This window comes from Dasypus novemcinctus, chromosome 6 (assembly GCF_030445035.2).
Source record: "Dasypus novemcinctus isolate mDasNov1 chromosome 6, mDasNov1.1.hap2, whole genome shotgun sequence".
In the NCBI taxonomy this organism is placed as follows: Eukaryota; Metazoa; Chordata; class Mammalia; order Cingulata; family Dasypodidae; genus Dasypus; species Dasypus novemcinctus.
In genome coordinates this window covers 49,447,980-49,469,365 of record NC_080678.1, presented here as the reverse complement: position 1 = coordinate 49,469,365, position 21,386 = coordinate 49,447,980, and the positions used below count along the sequence as shown (strand labels likewise).

The 21,386-nt window shown below is 53.3% G+C and overlaps 3 protein-coding genes across 4 annotated transcripts in view; all 3 read right to left on the bottom strand.

The window, feature by feature from the left end:
* Positions 1-1,710: 1,710 nt before the first annotated feature.
* On the bottom strand, positions 1,711-5,848 carry CYP26A1 (cytochrome P450 family 26 subfamily A member 1). Its single transcript, XM_004450001.4, has 7 exons — positions 5,610-5,848; positions 5,199-5,423; positions 4,660-4,950; positions 4,413-4,571; positions 3,784-3,918; positions 3,053-3,205; positions 1,711-2,689 (listed from the first exon to the last, which is right to left on the bottom strand). Exons 1-7 carry the CDS (start codon positions 5,796-5,798, stop codon positions 2,348-2,350), a joined length of 1,494 nt encoding a protein of 497 aa, XP_004450058.1. The 5' UTR covers positions 5,799-5,848; the 3' UTR covers positions 1,711-2,347.
* A 4,647-nt stretch (positions 5,849-10,495) lies between these two features.
* On the bottom strand, positions 10,496-18,202 carry CYP26C1 (cytochrome P450 family 26 subfamily C member 1). The gene is made up of 6 exons (XM_004450030.1): positions 17,999-18,202; positions 17,274-17,498; positions 16,517-16,792; positions 14,971-15,126; positions 12,706-13,026; positions 10,496-10,873 (listed from the first exon to the last, which is right to left on the bottom strand). Exons 1-6 carry the CDS (start codon positions 18,200-18,202, stop codon positions 10,496-10,498), a joined length of 1,560 nt encoding a protein of 519 aa, XP_004450087.1.
* Positions 18,203-20,005: 1,803 nt separating this feature from the next.
* Positions 20,006-21,386, bottom strand: part of EXOC6 (exocyst complex component 6) — a 209,937-nt gene continuing 208,556 nt past the window's right edge. For both annotated transcript variants that reach the window (XM_058298780.1, XM_058298781.1), the window contains exon 22: positions 20,006-21,257. In XM_058298780.1, coding sequence (XP_058154763.1) covers positions 21,125-21,257 — 133 coding nt within the window. In that variant the 3' untranslated portion in view covers positions 20,006-21,124. The remainder of the gene's footprint in view (positions 21,258-21,386) is intronic.

Sequence of the window (21,386 nt, the reverse complement as noted above, 5' to 3'; positions counted from 1 at the left end):
CTGGCAAATCACAGCCCCTCTCTGGGCTTCCAATGGCTGAGCTAGTGAGGGCTACAAGTCTCAGATTCGAATCTTCCAACTTCAAGCCTTCTTAGAACTTTTCCTGATGCTGGTCTGGTTTTGGTGGCACCACAGCCCTGACTGAAGAAAAGAGGAAGGCAGAGGTGGCAAGGGCGAAGGGCATGCACGGAAAGGCAGGCAGGAGGCACCTAGCTGACCAGCGTGCAGGGTCAGCACAAGGGCCCGGAGGGCACAGCTCTCTCCTTCCCCGCACCATACCCCTAGGAGCCCCGACCGGTCATTTCCCACAGGGGTCTCCCCTCTTTCCACGGTTTGGCCAAGTCTTATCACACAGATACGTCATCCCGAAACAATTCTTCATTGGGTGATACCGACCCAGAGATGCCTGGGCCATAAAACATGCTTGCCCAGATAGAGGCCACCCAGGCGCATTGTGTGACACAGCCCACAAATGCCAATTCCTCCCGCACTCACTTCTAAACCACCTCGAGTCAGCATTAAGTGTGTTACCAAAGATTGCGTTTTTAACGGATTTGCCAGGTAAATTCTGTCCTACTTTGTAATCAGTCATTATAATTGGACTAAATATAGCCCTGGGAAATGCAAGCCAGAGCACTTTCTTCAAAGCTCTCCAGATAAAAAATAAAGATGGACTTTTAAAATTGAATTATATGCTGCAATGGCTTACATCCTGCTGCTCTGTGCCCATAGAGACACAGCCATGGTGTCACCAAAAGTGTTGCTTTGAGAGGCTGTCCTCTGACAAAATGAAAACTACTGCAATCTTTAAAAAAACTAAGCAAACAACAACAAAAAAAACACTCTTGTGTAAATTATCTGGAAAGATCCCTGGGATAAATGTTATAGGGGGTGGGGGAAGTCGTTTTTACGCACAACAATATACTAAAGCTTTGGTGAAAACTAAATAAGCCTGTACCTTCTCATTAAAAAAGGGGGGAGAGGCAGTTTAAGGTTATTATAAGGCTTGTAATTTATTTTTGTAAATACCACCCCTTTAAAATCAAAGGATTCCAACAATAAGTACAAGTCAAGTTCTGCCTAAAAACTAAAGTCAGGTGGAGTATGTAACTCTAATTGTAGACAGACCCTTTTCAAACACCTATTTAGACCACCCAGTTTCTGCAGCATTGCCAAATTCTAAAATTGTAATGAAAAATTTAAAGTCCAAAACCTACAAGCCATCAGAGGTTCAGTAAGCAGATTGTGCCATTTGAAAACTGAAAATGTGCTTGCATCAGCAAGTCACCGGGGCTAACCTTTCTGGATTGAATCTGGCCTTCAGTTCAGAACGTGGCTACACCAGGGTCAGAAATGTGACAAAACTGTGCTTTCATGGAGGTTAGCCATGGTTCACAGGGTCATGACTGGGCCATTTTATCAGCCATGTCAGGCTCACACCCTATTGCCTGAGATAGATAAAAAAACTTTTATCTGTCACTTCACTAAATCTACTTTCTGCCTTATTTTGAATAAAGAAAACCTTAATTCAATTATCTAAAACAGAGGTTTGTCTTTCCCAATACTGTTTTCAGATGCAACTTCTAAATAAAGGTGATTAGCCAGAGATTTTTTTTTTGGCCTCATTTTAGTTAATAACTGTCCACAGTGACAAAGTGTCTGGCTTTATTTTATCTAAAACCTTAACTTCAGAAAACAGTTCTGGCACTATTGACCACAGGCATTTTTATATTTATTAAATGTTAGATGGGCTGAAGGTGTTATATTAGAATGACTGTTTTCAAAAGCATTACTTTCTCAGATTGATCTTTCCCTAAAGTAAAACAAAACAAAATTTTAATTAACTTTGATGGATTTTCCAAATAGGAATTTTAGAAGCATTTACAAAGTTACCTTTGGAATTAATATGTGTATATACATGCACACACACACATATATATATAAATAATATACATATACATACATACATACATTTTCCCCCTAATAACTGTTAGGAGGGGGGGGGGGGGAAACAACTAAGGATTTTTCCTCATAGAAAATATACACTGATGACAAATAAATCTATGTAGACATTTAGGAATCTGGTTAAACACATTAAGTACAAATATTAAATCGATGTGTTTCCTACCCCCCACCCCAGGAATCTTAAATGCAAGAAAAGCACCTTAGAAATTTATTTTACTTGGAAATTTATTATTTTAATATTTGAAGACTAGAGCACTGTAGTGGAGACACATAAATATTATAATATACATTTAGGAATTAAATATAATCAAGTCAACATGACGCAATATAAAAACTCCTATGTACACTTCAAATAAGTCCAAGGTTGGGACATTTATGCCAGTCAGATTTCTCCCTGGAAATGGGTGAATCTGGTGGGAAGATTGTCCACAGGGTACACGGTGGGACCGGTTTTCATTGTAGGAGGTCCATTAAGAAGCTGCCAGTCACAAAGCCTGGCCAACTCCACTGTAAATATTTTGAGAAGAATTTTTGCAAATTCTTTTCCTACACAGCTCCTAAGGCCTCCTCCAAATGGAATGAAGCTGAACCTGGATGCATCCTCTGGGTGAGGCACCATAAATCGGTCAGGATTAAATTCCTCCTTGTTGGTGAAGTTGTCTGCCACATCATGAGTATCACAGATACTGTAGATAACATTCCAGCCCTTGGGAATCTGGTATCCCTGCAAAAGATTATGAAGTCCCAAGAGCTGACAAATTGGAATTTACCTTTCAATGACAAAAAGCTATCACTGATGTCGTTGGGGGCGTTAGGAGTTAAAATAAAAGGAGACCTTCGGGCTGCTAAAACCTGTCCACATGGGGCAGGACAATGTTATCAAAAACAGAGAAATGGGGGGGGGGGATACGGGAATCCCCTATATTTTTGGTGTAATGTTTATGTACATCTAAAGCTTCATTAAAAATTAATAAAAATAAAAATAAAAATAAAAACATAGGAGTGTAATTAACCCAAAGCACAGGGGAAGTAAGGGGAGGGTTTAAAGCCACAAAAAGAGAGGGGAAAGAGCACAATTTTAACTTACGCTTAACTCAAAAGTCTTAAGTGCAACCCGAAACCCTCCTGGAACTGGGGGATTCAGTCGAAGGGTCTCCTTAATAACACACCCAATGTATTTAAGCTGTTCCAAAATTTCCATGTTCAACTTGTTGTCATGATTGCTCTTGCAAAGTAAACCCTATCAAAACAGTCATACAGAGGTGAACGGTTATTCAGTGCCCCAATAAAATCAGCCCAGCAGACGGAAACAGTTTAAGTGCCGGCTAAACCTGAAGGGCCCCTTGATGGGAGAGGGTGAGGGGGAAACAGTGAGCAGCTAGTGACCATTTGCCTCCCACCCTCCAACCAAACCCACTATTTACAATTCCCGGAGAATGCTGTCACCAGTTAGAAGTGCCAAGCTTTCCCCCTCCCCACCACCACTGCCCGCCCAAGCTGATCAGATGGGAGTTTCCTATTCATGCCCTTGAATACAAATCCAAGAAAGGGGAACCTATGAAATCTCCTAGATTTTCAAAAAGGAAGAGAAAGGGAGGGAATACTAGGTCACACCCAGCGGAGGTGATGGATCACCATTCAACAGCCCAAAACGCGCTGATTTTATATTCACCAAATCAAAGTTCTTCCCCTGCTAGCCCAGCCACCCCTAGGGCCCGTACTTTGCTACTTGGCAAGGTAGCTGTCTTATTGGGAGGTCAGCTAAGTCGAAGGCAGCTGAATTTCTTAAGCTAAAAGGAACCCCCAGACTCCCCCTACCTTACTCTTAAGCTCCTTTCGCACTTTCTGGAGAACATGAGGGTAGAGCCCCAGATAAGTGACCAGAGATGTGGCTGCACTGGCCGTGGTTTCGTGTCCCCCAAAAAGGAGTTCGGTTGAAGATTGTTTTAGTGCCTAAGAATGAAATAAGATGAATGTTTTAAAAGAGAAAATGCAAGTCTGCATACAGTTTTACAGAGCAATTACAGCCGAAATGAGGGTTCTGCGGGGAAGACTAAAAGGGCTGAAAGTTTTGCTGACAGAAAAAGTCAAGGAAAGCGACATCATTAAGGCTCAACGTCCTAAGTCTGGCGGCGTGAAGCAAAATGCAGTCCATAGTTCAGCTAGAGCAGGAGAGCCATTCAGATCTGCACATTACCCGGGACTCCTCGCTTAAAGCCTCCGTTTATTTAAATTGTCCACGAATCTTTATTCGCCCTTTGTAAATTTCATTTTCCCTTTGTAAACCCGGAGGGCCGAGGGGACGCTACCTGTTCGACTGCGTCCGCCTCTGCACCGCTCCTGCGGGGTCTCAAACTTTCCGGGTCCTATCGCTGGGGATGTGGATCCGCGCTTGGAAAGTCTGGGAGACCAAACTCCCCAGTGCCCCTCCCGAAGCTGCTACTCACCTGCATGTCCAGCCGCTCTCCCCTCTCCCACGAATGCTCGATCAACAACTGCAACGCATCTTTGCAGCCGCTGTCTGCCTCAGCCATGCGCAGCCGGCAGATCTTGGCGCGAATGTTCTCCTCGATGCGCGCGTGGATGAGGTTTCGTGCCTTCATGCCCTGAGCGCAAAGAGTGCGCGGCGGTAAACAGACTTCTGGCTCCCGGGACCCCGCGCCCCTAGCTCCGCACCCGGCTTGCTGTACTTACCCTGTACAGCCCACTGAAAGGCATGTCGATGGGCAGCGAGAAGAGGTTGCGGGTCATCTCCTCGAAGGCCTCCACCAGCTGCTGCTCAGCGTCCCCGCCGCCCGCCAGCGGAGGCTCGCAGCCCAGTAGGATGCGCATGGCGATGCGAAACATGAGACGCTTCACTTCTGGGTAGACCAGGAGGCCGCGGTCGCCGCAGCTGAGCCATCGCTCCAGGCACATGCCGACTTCTTCGGCGATCACCGGCACGTAACACTGGAGCGCCTCGCGGCTGAAGGCCCGCATAATCACCTGAGCCCCGAGGAGGGGAGAGCGTTCAGCCCGGGACCCGCCCGCCGGTCCCTCTCGGCTCCCGGGTCCCTTTCCAGCCGCACGCAACCCCACCAGACCTAAGCCGCGTTCCGGCTGGGAAAGCTAAATTGGGGGCGAAACGGGGCCCAATCGATGTCCCGTGCTGCTAGTGTTCACCCAGCAGCTATCTGAACCCCTCCAGCAAACGGGAACTCCCCTGTCCAGGAGGCCGCCGACACCGCCCTCACCTTCTTGCGCTGCTTGTGCGAAGAGTCGTGTAGGTTGGAGAGGCAGCCGGAGCCCAGGATAGTGCGCACCGACGCGGGCCAGTGGACCGACACCAGCCGGTGCTCGCCGAGCAAGATGCGCCGCACATTGTCGGCGCCCATCACCCGCACCGTGGGCCGCCCGAACAGATGCGTCTTGTAGATGAAGCCGTATTTCCTGCGCTTGATCTGCAGGAACTTCCTCCGCTGCGAGAGGAAGGCGGAGGAGAGAGGCGGGCGTGAGGGGGCGCCGAGGAGCGCCAAAACAGTGGCTAGCACAACTCCTAGCCGTAGTCACCTCCCTCCCGGAGGCGCCTACCCGGGTTTTCAGCGGAAGCCGGGAGTCGAGCCGGGAGCCGAGGAAATGTCCTGTCCCGCCCCAAGCTCCCTTACCTGCAGCACCATCTGCAGCGTTTCCCCAAAGAATGGGAAACCCATAGTCCCGGGGGGGAGGGGGAGGGCGCAGCTGGGGTCGCGGCTGCTCACGCAGTACAGGTCCCATAGCTTGATCGCGGCCAGGAAGAGCAGCAGCGGTAGCACGAAGGTGCAGAGCGCGCTGGCCAGCAGAGCCGGGAGCCCCATGGCGCGCCGCGGCCTCCCGCGCCACCTGCCGCCGCCACAAGCTCTCCGAACCCTGCCGCGCGCCTACTTTATAGGCAGCCCAGGTTGCTGCCCACTTTACCTTGGTGGGACAAATTAGTTCACCCAAAGTTCATCTTTAATTGCGGATTGGGCCCCTGGCTCCTCCCCCCGCGAGGCGCTGCCCAAAATCTTTAACCGTTTGTTCCGCGCAGAGGCAGAGGCGGCATAGTGGCAGCTTCCTCCGAGCGCGCCTCCTCGGGTGCGGGTGTTGGAGCGGCCCACCTCCCCCATTCAAGGTGTGCGGAGCTTCCAAATGTGGTTTCCCGGGAGGAGGTCTCTTTGGAATCCCTCCCACCAGACCCGAAGGACCTTTCCACCCCAGAGCCGCCTTCACCGGCTGTGACTGTACAGGCGCGGCGTGCTCCTTTCCACCTGTCGAGGAAGCAGGGGTAAGGGCGTTCTAGGATCGTCCAGCTCTTTCGTCCCACAGATGGGAAATGAGGTCCACGGAGCAAAACGCGGGCCTCCTGACTCTTCCAAAGACCCCGCAGAAGAGCCCAGAGCCAGTACCCACGCGGGAGCCGCGGGGAGGCGCGCATAACCGGCTGATCATGGATCCCAGCTCCCCAGCAACTCGCGAGTGCACTGGCACTCATGAACTCCTGGAAAATACTACATAGGGATGCAAAAGAGCCTCCAGGTCCCTAAGGATTTCAGGTGCAACTCTGCACAAGCCTGACCTCCAACCCTGACACCCAAGTGGATGACCGCAGTGCAATTCATCCACAGCTTGGATGGTTCCAGGATCCGGCCACAGCCGCCAGATTCTGCGAGCTCTGGGATTTGCAAGCCCCAGCTAAAAGCAGCCAGAAGAGGGTCTTTAGCCCTGGCAGGCTAAGGAGATAGAAATAGTGAAAGCAAAGTCCGGGAATCCTGACTCTTCTTTACTTGCATGACCTTGGGAAAGTCACTGTACATCATTGTGCCTGTGCCCTCCTCCTTCATATGTGAGTGATAATTCTGTCTACCCCTCCAGGTAGTTGTGTGTTTTCAAAAAAGGGTGTCTGGTTACAAATTGTCTCCCCCAACTTTAGGCACACTAGGCTGAGTTACCAGGGCGGCCTGGACACAGGGCACTGGAGCCTTCCTTTGCTATCCAAGCTCCTACTGGAGTAAAGTCACTGTCTCCAGCCAGCCGGGAGGGGGGGACACAGCCCTCAACCACCAACGGGAGGTTTTTGGGGAATCCGTACTGGGAGCTGGGGTCTTCCGGTCTTTGCCCAACTACAATTAGCTGTAACTGCAGCCAATGCCTGGCACTGCTGGACGCGCAGATGCGCTCCCCACCTTGCCGAGCCACATTGCTTCAGACCAAGTCAGGGCCACACGTTCCCTTGGTTTGAGCACTGAACACACCAGAACCAGCAGCGTGGAAAACAAAACAAAACTGTGTTCCGTTTGTTTAAAACACAATATGCTCTCAGGAACGCCCGCACGCCTGGCAAAGCGTCCCTTGGTAATGGAAAACTCTTAGTTCCTGAGAGCTATGAAATACGTGGTCCTCCAGCAGTAATCCCGAAACCCCGCGGGGTTGGAAAACGTTTGCGGAGGTTGTAGGGACTCACACAGTCTGGGCAACGGCAGAAGCAGTGGTCGCCAAAGGGCGTGTTTCGGGGTGCCAGCTCCCTAAACCCACTCAACGTTCCTGAGGCTCTGAGGAAGGGCCTTTCCCATGGTCGTTTCGCCTCACGATTTGGTGGCGTGCTAACTTCTGGACGCGGGCAGAACCTGAGGAGAGTCATATTAGAGGTAAAATCTCGGTTCCTTTCTGGACAGAGCCTTTGGCCTGTGTGCAGAGCTGGCGAGCAGGAGCGTGACCTGAGGCCCATTCCCAATCCTGGAGCCTGACCCGCCTGTGACCCCTGCAGGCGGGCCATGACATCCGAGTGAACTCTGCAGGGCCACCTTGCCAAGTTCAGCATGCGCCCGGGTCACGAGATGAGCAGGGCCTGTGCACTGGAAATCACCACAGGAAAAAATATTTTTATCTATCTGCCAATCGAGATTGACGGGGTGTCTCGCAGGAAAGGATTAAATGGGAAAGAGTGAAAGAGATCATTAAAGAGCATCTTGAAAGAGGGTTGGGGGTGTGTGTCAATAAATTACCAATCCAATAAAAACTTTGATCTAAGAACTCTTCAAGCTCTCTTGGGCAGGAAGGGGTTTGGCTAGTCGGAAAACAAAATATTTCGGGGGGGGGGGGAACAACAACAACAAAATAGACTCCCAGTTGCTAAGAGTGGAGGAGGGGCAGTAGGTTTTTGTTTGGGGGTCGATGGGAATAAGCACCCAGGAGGTAGAGAGGAGTGGATGAGCTCAGGCAGCTGAAGCACCCCTCACCCACTTTTTTCTCTGGTCAAACCCCTCACCTCTTCCTATCTCTTGATCACATTCATTTCTGCCCCAGGGCTGCTACACCAGCAGTTCTCTCTGCTTGGGGCACCCTTTGGCCAGGTCACCTCTGGCTGGTTCCTCAGAACAGTCTTTATCCCCCACCCAACCAAACTTAGCCCCCAGGCACTCTGTACTAGACCATCTGTTTTCTTTTCTTTCCAGCACTTATCACTGTCTGACGAGTTCCTGCTCTTTTGTTTGTTCGTTTTTCTTGCCTTCCTTCTTCATAAGCATGTCAAATTCAGGAGGGCAAGAAACATCTACTCCTTCCCCAGGGAAATCCCGAGCTCCTAAAACAGGAGTTCAGCTATTCGTTGAAATTATGTAAACATGATGTATCAATGGAAAATTAGGGTTGGAACCTCCCTGCGGGACTTAGAGTTAGGACAGACCTCAAAGCAGATGAACCAGGTCTGCTGGAACCAGCTCTGCTGTCCTAGATTCTGAAAGCCCCTCCCCATGTTTCTCTACTTCCCCAAACCAGAATCAGCCCCGAGGGCCTGCGGCTCCCGTGGCCCCACTCTAAGCCATATCTGGCCTCTCAGGCCCAGCTGTTCTCCGCGCGGTCTCAGGAGCGCCCTGAGGGCAGGCCGGCGTCCTGTCCAGCATTGCCGCCCCCCGCGCCCGCCGCCCCCAGGGCCTGGCGCCGGGCCCGTGGTCGGCAGTGGGTGATGAATTGCCCCGGATGGAGGTTATGGCAGTGTCAGCTGAGCTTGGAAGCACACCGCCGTCTTCAGCCACCAACCCTACGCGCTGCCTGCTGCGTCCCTCCTTTCTGGCCCCGGGATTCACCTTAAGCGTAAGGTCAGGAGGGCACCAGTTTCCTTCTGGTTCACTAAGGGGTCAGCTTGGGCCTGGGCGGCAACCTCCCTGGGCTCACTTGTCATGACCAGCCGCCGGGGCCTGTCGGAAGGTAAGTGGGCAGGTTTCAGTGGGAACAATAGTGCGCAGGCGCCAGGCTTTGATTTAAACACTAGTGGGAATCTCCTGAGGTCCAGAGAGCCCTTAAGCCAAGGGAGGGATCACTATAATAGAGCAAAAAAGGGTTGAGTCCTACGTGGTGGCTCCAGGTCAGCAACTGAGGCTGGGGTAAAAGATGCAGTGGAGGATAGTATTGGAGGGAGGCTCCTCGGCGACTCTGGCGAGTGATTCGCCTCCCTTGCTCTTCAGTTTCTCCTCTGTAATAGAGAGGAGGTGGAGGCAGTAACCCCGAAGGTTCTTGGGACCAGCTATCCGGAGATAATTCTCCGCCCAGCTTCCTGGGACTGCTCGGGAACGACGTCTGCGCTGCCCGACGCTGCTCCAACTCCGGGCCCCAGTCTTCACAGGCCGCACCCCCACTCCACCTCCCTCATTTCCCTGACCCTCCTGCAACTTCCCACGAAAGAGCAGCTGCCCAGCTAAGCCCGTAGCCTTCTTGCTCAATCGCTGCCACAAATTTAACCCAAATCGCTGGTTATGTTTTAACTTTCCGTGAAAACAATCCAGCCCTAGAGACATCTCGATGTGTCTATTCTCTCCATTATAAATGAAGAGATTAAACGCGTTTTTAAAGCGGGAATTTTTCTTGTAAGAAGTAGCCGTCAGAATCCGGTGGTGTTGTCTTTAGAGCCCTGGAAGCGCCCGCAGTTCTGAGTTGCTGCCGAGACCTGCAGAAGTGGCCTCGGCGCACAACCCCGACTTGGTGCCTGGGGGCCGTCCTTGGGGCGCGCACTCTATGTGTAGTGCTAAAGTACAAAGCCAGGCCAGGGTCGCGCCCCTTCCCCCCGCCCCCTCGCCGAGTGCCCGCGTGCCCGCATGCCCGCATGGGTTGCGGGTTCTGTGGCGGGAGCCACGTATCTGGCACGGTCCGCAAGGCGCAATCCTCCCCGCGTCCCCCCCGGAACTGAAGGGGGTAAAGCGAGGGCCAGGTAGCTCTTAGTGAAGATCTGTCCCCTCAATCCTTGCTGTGAGATTCTGGGAAAGATTTAAGAGATTTGGCTCTCGACTTTTCCTTTCTCCGGTGCTCGGCGCCGGAGCACGTTCCCAGTGGTCTGGGCGCTTCTCCGGAGCTGTGGCGGTGGCTCACAGCTTGCTCCCACACCTCCTCCCTTAGAGTCCCGGACAGAGCCGCGTACCGGGAACGTTTGTTAAACAAGCCAGCAAGTGAGTGGGTGCCGACCTGGCACTGGGAAACCGCAGATGGGCGGTGCTGCGTGCGCGCTGCAGCTACTGGCCACGCCGCGTCCCATCGTGCGGCGGGGTCAGAGGCGCAGCCCATCCCGCGCCGCCGAAGGCGCGAGCGGACGGAAAAAGAGCTGCAGGCCGTCCACCGGGTGCACTATAGGCACGGTCTGCATGGCGGGGAAGGCAGGCGTAGCCAGCTCCCAGTGCGCCGTGCGTACCAGCTCCACAGCGAGCATCTGGAGCACGGCCTGCGCCAGTTCCTGGCCAAGACAGCTGCGCGCACCGCCACCGAACGGGATGTAATGGAAGCGGCCGGCAGCGCTCTGCGCATCTTCGCGCGCCGCGCCGAAGCGCTCTGGGTCGAAGCCCTCTGGCGGGCTGCGGTACACTGTGGCCGTCTCGTGCGTGTCCCGGATGCTATACATCACGCTCCAGCCTTTAGGGATCTGGTAGCCCTGCGGGGAAGCGAGGAGACCGGCCTGACCACGAGACACTGGAAACGGGATCCAACCGACCCTCGCCACAGGTGCATCAAACAAGCTACACACAACTGGCAAGAACTTGTGTCTAAATCGCAAGCCAGGAGAGCTTCTCTGGTGAGCAATGACTTGGGCCTAGATATTCAATCTCTGAGACTTAGCTTCTTAAATTGTACAATGAGGACCCACTTTCTTGTGAGGATTCTAATAAAGGATCTGGCACATAGATCAGTGCTCGGTAAATGGGGTCTATTACTATTTATATTCTAATGTTTTGTTTTTGTCTCCCTTTTCCTTCAGATATTAGTTCAGGACACCTAAATTTTAGCCCTGCATCTTCCAGCTGCCTGGGCCAGAACAAACCAGATTCCTTAATGGTCAGCTCAAGTATAAAGCTCTTCTTTGCATTTAACTTAAAACTGCCTTCCTGTCCTCCCTACCCATCAGCTGGAGGTCAATATTCAGATCTGGCAGCCACACGTTGAGAAGGTGTACAGGAAAATCTTTAAAACGTTGGGAGTCTTTAAAACGTCGGGAGGCAGCTTCCACGTTCCCTCTGCCCCCGCCCAGCTTTTCAACCATTCTTTCTGAAGTGGTTTCCAACGCCCTATCCTGCTACCTCCTCAACCAACTCCACTGTCAGAGGCTCTCAAGGGGAGGGAGGTAATAAAACATTCTGGAATCACTTGAGTTTCTCTCACTCCCCTCTTTGGGCCTCCATTTTCCCATCTTTAAAGTAGAGGATGGCGAAGACCCCCACCCTGTGCTCATCCTTCATGGTTCTGTCCTCCTGTCCCTCTGTTCCCCTAAAGCTTGTCCAGCACCCCAGTGCCTGCAGAATGAAGTCTGAATTCTCAGACTCAGCATCTGGCATGCAGGCCCCCTCCCAACCCTGCACTGCTCCCGTTCAAACGCCAGCTCCCACAATGTTTATTCGACACTGAGCTACAGATCTCCCTCTTCTTCACACCACACTTTGGCATGATGCTGCAGGGCTCCTCGCGCCACATCAACTGCCGTGAGGGCAGAATCCCAGGCCCTTTGGTGCCCCCACAACTGGAACACAATGTGCCATGGATGCTTGCTGTTTAAAATAGGGTCTTGGATGAAGGTGTCCACTCTGCCTGGAGGCACCCAGCCGCTGGGTGCAGTGTCTGAGCAAACGACATTCTCCTGACGTAGCCACTGCACGGAGCAGACCCGCCCCAGTTAGAATGTGAGAGCTGGAAAAACAGCCTCTTTCCGGAGGGTAAACTGACCAGAGTGGGGAGGCAACTGCCCAAGGTCATACAGAGCCAGATCCAGGCCTAGACCTTAACCTTGTCCAACCCAAGCTAATCTGATCAGAACACTGAAATTCTACCCCATATTTTAATTCCTGCGCTTCCGTGGAATCCAGCCTCAACCCAGACCCTGGGCAAATAACGATTATCGGTTCCTTGCTCTTGTGCAGGAGCCGGGGGGTTGGGTTCGGGCTATACTGGGGGTTCTCTCTTTCTTCCTCACCCAGATTCCCTGGCTTGGTCTGGAGGGGTGGGGAAGGCTGCGCCGGGGCAAGTATGTTTTTATTCCAAAACTTAGCTCTAATTAAGTTACCGACCCGGGCTTTGCGCCCTCAACCGGGATCCGAGGAGGTGGAACTGGGCTCCGCCCACTTTACAAGCTGGAAAGCAGAGGCTCTGAGGAAGGGGAGGGACCTCACCGTCCTAATTCCCCCTGCCTCCCCTCCCCATCACCCCTCCAGCCGGGCACCGCGACCGGGAGCAGGCAGCAGGCGGCAGGCGGCAGAGCGCGCGCGGCGCACTTACGTCGAGCTCGAAGGTGCACAGAGCCGTGCGGTAGCCGCCGGACACAGGCGGCAGAAGGCGCAGCACCTCTTTGACGACGCAGTCGACGTAGCTTAGACGGCCCAACGCCGCGAGGCTGAGGTCCAGCTCGCAGCCGCAGTCGGGCTGGGGTTCGTGCACCGCCGCGGGCGCGCAGCCGCACGCGCGCCACAGTCCCTGAGCTGCCAGTTCCTGCCGGATCTTGGTGATGGCCGTTGGGTGCTGCAGTAGCAGCAAGACGAGGGACGTGCTGGCACTGGCCGTGGTAAAGAAGGCGGCGAAGAGAAGCTCCACAGCCGACTCCTGCAAGACAGTCCGGACCACGCCGAGTCTCCTACAGTGGAGTCGGCTCCATGGCGGGGACACAAAGGGCTCGCATTTACCACTGTGCAAAAGCTAGCGAACCGGGATGTGCTACTCTGCGGGATGCGCGCGCGGGTCTCAGTCGAATGAATCCCAACTCTGCCACTTGGGCAAGTCACAGATAGCAACGGACAAAAAACGGGATCTATCCACCTGTCTTGGGAGGGTTACGAGACATAATGCTAGAATTTATTCTGTGCACTATTTTTAAAGCGTAAGTATACCAACTCATTTCTTACCTCAACCTTGTGAGCACAATTACTGCTCTTGATTTACAGGGTTGGAAACTGAGGCACAGAGGGGTTAAGTCACATGCTCAAGGTCCTACAGCTAACAGTCCCCATAGGCTGGGCAACCCAGTGCTCTCTACCACTGCATGGCACTGCCTGCAGTCCCAGCTGCGTGTCCTGGCAATGACTGCGGTGCGACATTCGGTTCCGGCGCCACCTGCAGCAGCAGCGCCAGCCACCAGCTCGCACCAGAGTAGGCATCATGACTTCAGACCTCCTGCATACTGGAGTGGTCCCAGTGAGTCCCTAAACCTCCTCCATGTCTGCTCTGCCCAGGAAGGGGCAGAGGAGGGGGCCTGGTGGCTTCATCAGCCAGACCCCAGCCCTCCCTGCCTGCCTGTGCCCTCCCAATGCCGGATGTCTTCATGGTAGCACCCGTAGTTTGTCTTTGTGCCCATACGATGAATGTGTACCCCTCCTCGCCCTGCACCTGGAGGACAGGGGCTATGTTTTGCTCAGGGCTGTATCTTCAGCATGAAGCCTGGCATTGAATAGGTACATAATATTTATGGAATGAGTGACCTGGGCCAAGGCCAAAACTGCCTGCCCTGCCAAGATGAGGAGCCAGAATAGACCCCAGGGCACCAACATCCTCCCTAACCAGTCCAGCCAGCCTGGCCTGCCCCTCACACCTAAGCAGAACTGAACATTCCTGAGAACCTGTAAGGTGTTGGCACTGGTCACATCTCCCCAGCCCTGCCAGGGTAGAGGGCCTGTCCACTCCTTTTCACACCGCTCCTCTTCACTGCCTGACTCATTCCCATTCACAGGCTTCCCCAGGCTTCATTTGCCCATTGGGCAAAACCTTCCAACTCTGGCTCCTGTCAGCTTCAGAGCCACCTTTCAGGACAGAGAGTTTTAGCCCCATTCTACAGAGAAGAAACCAAGGCCAAGCCCTACCTTTTAGTGGCTGGCTGCTGGAAAGGGAGGAGCTGAGGCCTGACAGGAGCTTATGAAAGAATAGAGGTCTTCCCGTGTCTAACCATCTTCTCCCCCTGCCCCAAACTCTTTCCAGATTTTAAATTAGGTCCTGGGAGCCATTCCACTGTATGTGCTCTCTGTGTGCATGGGAAAGGGTCCTAATTCTCCAGAGATTCCACAGTGACAAAACTAGGGTAGAGCAAAAGATAGAGATCACAGGCATTAAAGAATCAGGTGTCATAGTGGCTTATGGAAGGAGAGTGTTGATTTGGGGGTGGCAGGGAGAATGTAGGGTTTGACCCTGTGTTCTTTAGGGTTTAAAGAGAAAAGGAGTGAAGAGGGCATCACAGGCAGGGAAACAGCAGGGGCAAAGGCACAAAGCAAGAGGGAAGCACAGGGGGTGGGAGAGGGTATTTGTGGCCAGAACCTTTGAGGAGAGGCCTAGGATGTACGTCTCAACACTCCTACTAAAGGCCTAGAAAGTGCAGGAAGGCCACATGGCTAGTGGGTGTGGCCTAGTGGAGATAGAACTCAGGTCTCTCCTTTTCCCTCACCATGAGGAGTGCCTCTGGCTCCGAGTGGGGCCAAAGAGGATGTGGCTCTGGGGCTACAGCTTGTGTGAGAGACCTACTGGTAATGCAGAAGAGAGAAGGAAAAGCTTCCCTCTACCTACCTTCAGCTCCTGCACGGAGAGCTCACGGCCGAGCTCCCTGGCACTGTGGATAAGCAGGTCGAGGGCATCACCTGGCTCTGCAGCCCTGTCCTCACGAAGCTTCTCTGCGATAGCATCCTCCAGGTGCCGATGCAGCTGGTCCCGTGCCCGGATGCCCTGATGCCCGGGGAAAGAAGGGAGGTAGGGCAGGAAAGCTCGGGGGCCAGGCCCAGGCATCTACCCTGAAAACATTCCCGGGGCTGTGCTGGCACTGCCACGATCCTGATGCTGACAGTCTCCCAGCAGAGCTCTGTGCATGGCATCTAGTAGGGGCTTCAACAGATGCTCAGGCCTTTGTCCACTAACCACCGAAAATCATTGTCTCTTAATTATCACAAATGCCTTCTACAGCAAGGCAGGCCGTTATTGTCATCCTGAGGTGAGGATTTTCAGAGGCGTCAAGCGACTGCCCAAGGTCCTACAGCCCAGTCAAGGTGGGGTCAGCCCATTGCCTTTTCCCTGCGCTAGGCAAGAATGCTAGGCACCAGTGCAGCGAGGAAGGGGTACCTCAAAGCACCCAGGAAAGCTCTGGTTAAAGGATACTCTTGGATGTTCTAAGCATTAGCTTCTGGAAAGGGGACTGGCAAGAGGGCCACGGTGTCCCTTGAGGGCTCAGGGAGAAAGCACAAGCAAAATCAGGACTACAGCAGCGTGGGGAAGCATTTTAGCTGAGCACTTGGGTTTTGGAGCCAGAGGAGATCTGGATTCAAATCCTGTCTGTGCCCCCTACTAGTTGTGTGATTTGGGGTAGGTCATTTCACTCCCCTGAGTCTCTGTTTCTTCACCAATAAAATGGAAATAATAACACTTTGCAGGCTGAGAGTATTCAGTCACCGTGTCTAAGACGCTCAGCCTAGAGCATGCCCCTTATTACATATTTATGATTTTTATTCAGGTGACTCAAAAGCAGGGAATCTGCACATTGAGAAGCCCCAGTTCACCGGAGGAGGGAAGGTAGGGTAGGGCCTCCTCCATCCCTCTCAAGTCTCAGAGGCCACGGTTCTCTGGTGCGGAAACTAGCGGGCCCCGGCCGCGGGTTGGGAGCTGGCCTCCACCCCTCTCCAACCCGGGCTGGCGCCGGGCTGGGCCGGGGGCGTGTCTGCGGCCCTGGAGCTCCCGTCGGTTCCGCAGCCACACCGGCTTCCGAAGAGGAGTAGGAGGCCCGGCTGGGAGGCGCCGCTCTGGACAGGAGCCAGGCCGACTGGCGCGGCGCCCGCCACCGAGATCCAACCTCGGGGAGCCCGAGGCTGCTGGAGTAGGAGCGCGTCCCGGCAGGCGCAGCCCAGAGAGGGTTTATGGCCTGCCTCGGTTACACAGCGAGTTAAGCTGAGGCCGGCCCCGGCGCCCACCGCCACGCCACGCCGCCTCTCCACCCTGAACAGCACTTGTGACCCCAGCAGGGACGACGCGTGCTCGGTGTAGATCTGGGAGATCGGTTTGCAGCGTGGAGCCCAGAGGGGAAGGTCGGGGCCCAAGGCTCTGGCCTTCTCGACCGGGGCGGCGGTACCTTGCGCAGGCCGCTGAAGGGCACGTCCAGGGGCAGCGAGAAGAGGTTCTCCACGAGCTGCTCGAAGGTTCGGGCCAGCTCCGCGCACTGCACCTCGTCCAGCCGCAGCCCCAGTAGGATGCGCGCGGCCATGCGAAAAGTGAGCGCCTTAGTAGCCTCGTAGACAGCGACGGGCCGGCGGGCCGCGCACCAGGAGCGCACTTCGCGCCGCACCGCCCCCTGCAGGCGCGGCACGTAGCGCTCCAGTGCCGCGCGGCTGAACACGCGCGCCAGGACCTGTGGAGAGCACGCGGGCTCAGCTCTGCCGGGGGCCGAGCCTCTTCAGTTCTGCGATCCCACAAGAACTAGAAGGCCAGTTCTGGTCCCTTTCTACCCTTCTAGCGACCTGGACCCGAACTCTTTGGCTTTTGCACACGCCCTACTCTTTGTATGTCACGCTCTGACACACAAAGCCCGTACCATCCATCGCGGGCTCTAATTGCTACCTTTTCCAAAGTCTCCTGACCCCTCTCCAGTGTTTCTGGTATCACAGTCACAGAAGAGAGTAGTGGAAGGATCATTTAGTCCCAAATCCTGGCCTTATAAACCGAAGCAGGGGAAAGTAAGGGAATCCCCCAAAGCCACTCTCTCGCGGGTTAGCCAGGGATCTCGGCCACGTTCACAGTTTATCCACAGAACCTGGCCCCAGCCTGGCCCGCAGCAGGTGATGGCAACCGCGCTGTCAGGCGACCGGAGGGCTTCTCGGGCTTCAGCTCACCTTGCGCCGCCGTCGGTGCGGCTCGCCATCCAAGCCGAGCAGCGTGTGCTCGCCCAGCAGGATGTGCGCACTCTGCGGCCACTGACTGCGCACCAAGCGGTGCTCGCCCAGCAGGATGGTGCGCACGTTCTCAGCGCCGCTCACGCGGACCACCGGCCTGCCCAGCAGGTGCGTCTTGAACACCGTCCCGTAGCGTTCGCGGCGGGAGCTATGGAAGCGCGAGCCCTGCGAGCGAGGTGGAGCGAGGTGGGCTGCAGCAACGAAGAAGCCTCGGCCGCGGATATGGCCCAGGCCTCTTCAACTGTTCCTTCATAACTCCCTGCCCCAGGCTGGCGCGTTACTCTTCACAAAGCACTTTTTTAGTACGGCTCCCCAATGGCCCTCTCGACTCCCCTGTGGATTGTTAATGTAGCTCTTGTTCCCGAGGGTTCGTGGCTGGGAGCAACCCTGGCTCCTGATCTTGCAGGACATAGGGTGACATGTTCCTCAGATCCCTTCCCAGAACCCTCTCTATTCACCCCCACGTTGTGTCGGGACCTGTTGTAGTTGCGCTGGAGAGGACTGCGGTGACGCAAGGTTCCCTCGAGGGAGCAGTGGCAGCTGGGCAAAGGCAAGGGTCGTGCTGCGCTCTCCGGGGCCCAGGGCAACGGAAGGGACTGGTACCGAGAGCTAGTACCCGGGGAAGAAGGGGCCAGACTGGAGGGCGGGAACGAAGGACTGCTCACCTGAACTAACCAGTGCAGCGTTTCGCCGAAGAAGGGCCAACCCATGGAGCCCTTGGGAAGGGGCAGGGCGGAGGCCCGGTCCCGGCTCAGCGTCCAGCGGAGCGTCCAGAGGTGCTGGGCCAGGCTGAGCAGCAGGCCGGCGCACAGGAGAGCGGTGCCGGCCGCCCCCAGCACGGACAGACAGCTCAGCCCCCAGGGGAACATCGCGAGCCTGTGGGCGTCAGGCCGCTGGAAGCGCAGCGGGGCGCAAGAGCTGGGGCACCTGCAGCGCGCAGTGCCCACCTGTTCCTTCCGGAAAGGGTCTGAAGTTTGGGCACCAAGCCGGAGTTTTATAATCTCGGACAAGGCCTCCGACCTAAAACCAGACTGCGAGTGGAAAGCGGCAACGACCACGAGCCCTTAGGGAACATGCCTACCTCGAGGCCGACGCGCTCAGGACGTTTCCTGGAGTCTGACGGCTGCGGGACAAAATGCCAGTCCTTTTCGGGAGCGATGGTTGCCTCGGGACCCACAGACACCTCCCATCCCCTCCCACTACCCCCCCCCCCCCCCAAGTGTCTGCACTCGAAAATGCCCCCGAACCTGGGCAGCACTCTGGGTAGAAGCAGTGGAGAGCAAAGAGAGGGGCAACTCACCGGCGTTACCCTTCTGGGCTGCGACCACGAGGCCTGCAGACCCCCGCCCCGCCGCCCTCTTTCCTCCAGTGGTTGAACCCTTCTCGGCCCACCCTGAACACATTTATATAGATATTGTCTCCCTCCCTAGACACTGATCCGGGTTCACACAACGTGACGTGCCTATGCATATTTAAAGAGCTTCACGCAGAGTAGCGATTGGAGGTGGTGGGCAGCTGCGCGCTCGCCGAGGGGCTCTAGGTAGGGGATGGCAGCGTCAGCGGCGCTCGGGCTGGGCTGGGCTGGGCCGGGCTGCGCTGGGGGCCGGGCGCAGAGCCCCGGGCGGGGACTGCGGTTTCGCGCCACAACTTCAGGCTCTCAGCAGCTGCTGGGCGAATGGCGAAGAGCGCGCGCTCAGCAGCCGCAAGATTGCGCTCCGCCCCGCGCTGGACCCACCGCGGCCGCTGGCTCTCTCTCAGCTCTCCACTCTCTAGCTACTAGGTACTCTACTTCTGCCACCCCGAGGTTAAAGTGATGGGGTTTCTCCCCTTTGCTCGGCTTCTTTTTCGAGGAAATTCCGTTCGTTGATGTCTGCATTAGCATTGCAAGAACCCACAAGGGATAGCCTGTCTGAGCTGGGTAATGCCCAGATTCTCGCCCTCGCCTCCACCCCAGCCTCATGTCTAATCTACCACTTTAAGAATCTTCCCAAGGACAGTAGTTTCACTGCTGCCCAAAGCTTCACGAAGTATCCTACCTTCCCCAAAGCAGATACCCGGGCCCGCTGCGGGATTCACTGACCGAATTCCCGGTTCCCACCTCCCTCCCTCTCGCACACCTGCCTAGCGTTACAAGATAGACTTCCGCCGACAAGGTTCCATCTCGGGCTTACCGTGTCCCATCCTAGGGCCCCAAATCCCCAGAACTTGCGCGTCTTTGTAGGGAAAGGATTAACGTGCGGTGAAGGCAAGTGCAGGGTACTTGTATTACTGGGAAGGGCAACGCATACTTCTCAAAACCATCATTGCTGAGCACTGTAGTGAGGCAGCGCCCCGAATCCGGGACGCTTGAGGCGGCATCTGGGTGCCGGGAGGGCTGGGTAAGGCATGCAGGGGACAGCCACATTCCACAATCTTCACAGAGGCTAGCTGTTCCCTGCTCCTCTCAACTCCCACATTTTATTGCACCCAAACAATTGCCATGTTTCCCATGCAAAAATTTTTAAAACTGTGAAATACTTTGAGCCAGATATGGTTCGAGAGAACAAATGCTTCTTTTTTTGTGTGCCATTCCCAACCCCAAAACTAGGGAGTAATTAATTTGCCTTTTCTGAAGGAAGGTAGAAGCAGTTACTTTAAATCAGGAAGCTCTGAATAGACACAAAAGCAACACATTTTCAACAACTTGCTCAGCATTTTTAATATTTCAAGACAAAAATCAAGAGATGTACATATATTTACACTTATTTTACAGAGTCAGGTATAAGTTTTTCATAGACAAGAACCCTGAAAACAGGAATGGAGTATTCAGCAAAAATACAACAAAGGGAAAATAAAGATCAGATACATTACCAAATACGGACCATGGTAATTTATACCAAGGAAAATGTACATTGCTTTTAGGTTTTTCAGAGGTCATTTAGCTTGTCTTGTTTCCACAGTGAGGGTACAGTACCATTATCTGCTATTTGAAGAAGGTAACCTGACCCCTGTAGTAACTTCTGTATGTAGGAGCATCACTCCCTTAGCACAGGCTGCAACTGAAGTGCTTAGCCCAGTTCCTGTCCTAACCTGAACCAAACCAAACCAAACCAAACCAAACCAATCCTAGAATGGGGTCAGCACAATCAATATAGTTAGAACTATTAACCTGGATGAGCAGAAACAATTCTGCATCTTTAGAAAACCCCAATACCTTTAAACTAAACCACCCAAGTAGAACAAATAATTAAATAATGGGTCAAATCAAGTTTGATTTCAGGGACCTTTAAAGATTTGTCTACTTCTCCCTCAGGATCAGTAAAATTTTAGGTTACTTAAATCACAATGATGTGAGAATAAAAGCTAAGGTCAGAAAATGACAGTGAAATACTTTCATATCAGATATGACTGCATTCCAAAACCAGATATTGATTTAAAAAAAAAGAGAGAGAGAGATAAAACCATTCAAGTCTGAATTAGGGAAAAAAAACACAAAACTTATCAGTAAAGGCATACATTTTCCTAATATATTTACAATCAGTTTCATATACAATTTTTGAACTGATTTATATTTTACAGTTTTGCCCTTTCCCCCTAAAAGTGAAAAAAATTAATGTCATGTTTCCACATATAAAATAGTATTCAATTATTTAAAAGTCCATACAAATGATTTTATGTTATTTTTCTTTCTTGTTTAAGTCCTCATCAGTGTCTTTTCTCTATTGCATTTTGGAATTCCGCACTCAAATTTCTATAGCATGACCAATGCTGGTTCACAGATATGGTGTCAAGGAGTGCAAGAGATGTGAAGTCTATGTATGCTGGGACATACCATTCACCAAACTTCTCAGCTGTTTCATGACTGTCTCTATCAACTTCTGTTTGTCTCGATCATTCTTCCTGAACTGAGCAAATATATTGTTCTTTTTGCTAGTATCTTTCATCCTAGAAATTTATATAAACAAAAAAACTTGGTAAAAAGGAAATCAAAAGCTATGCTGTCACAAGTAAAATATCTTGGCATGCTGAGTTTACCTCATCCTAAACTTGAAAAATATACTTCAAAGAAAACAG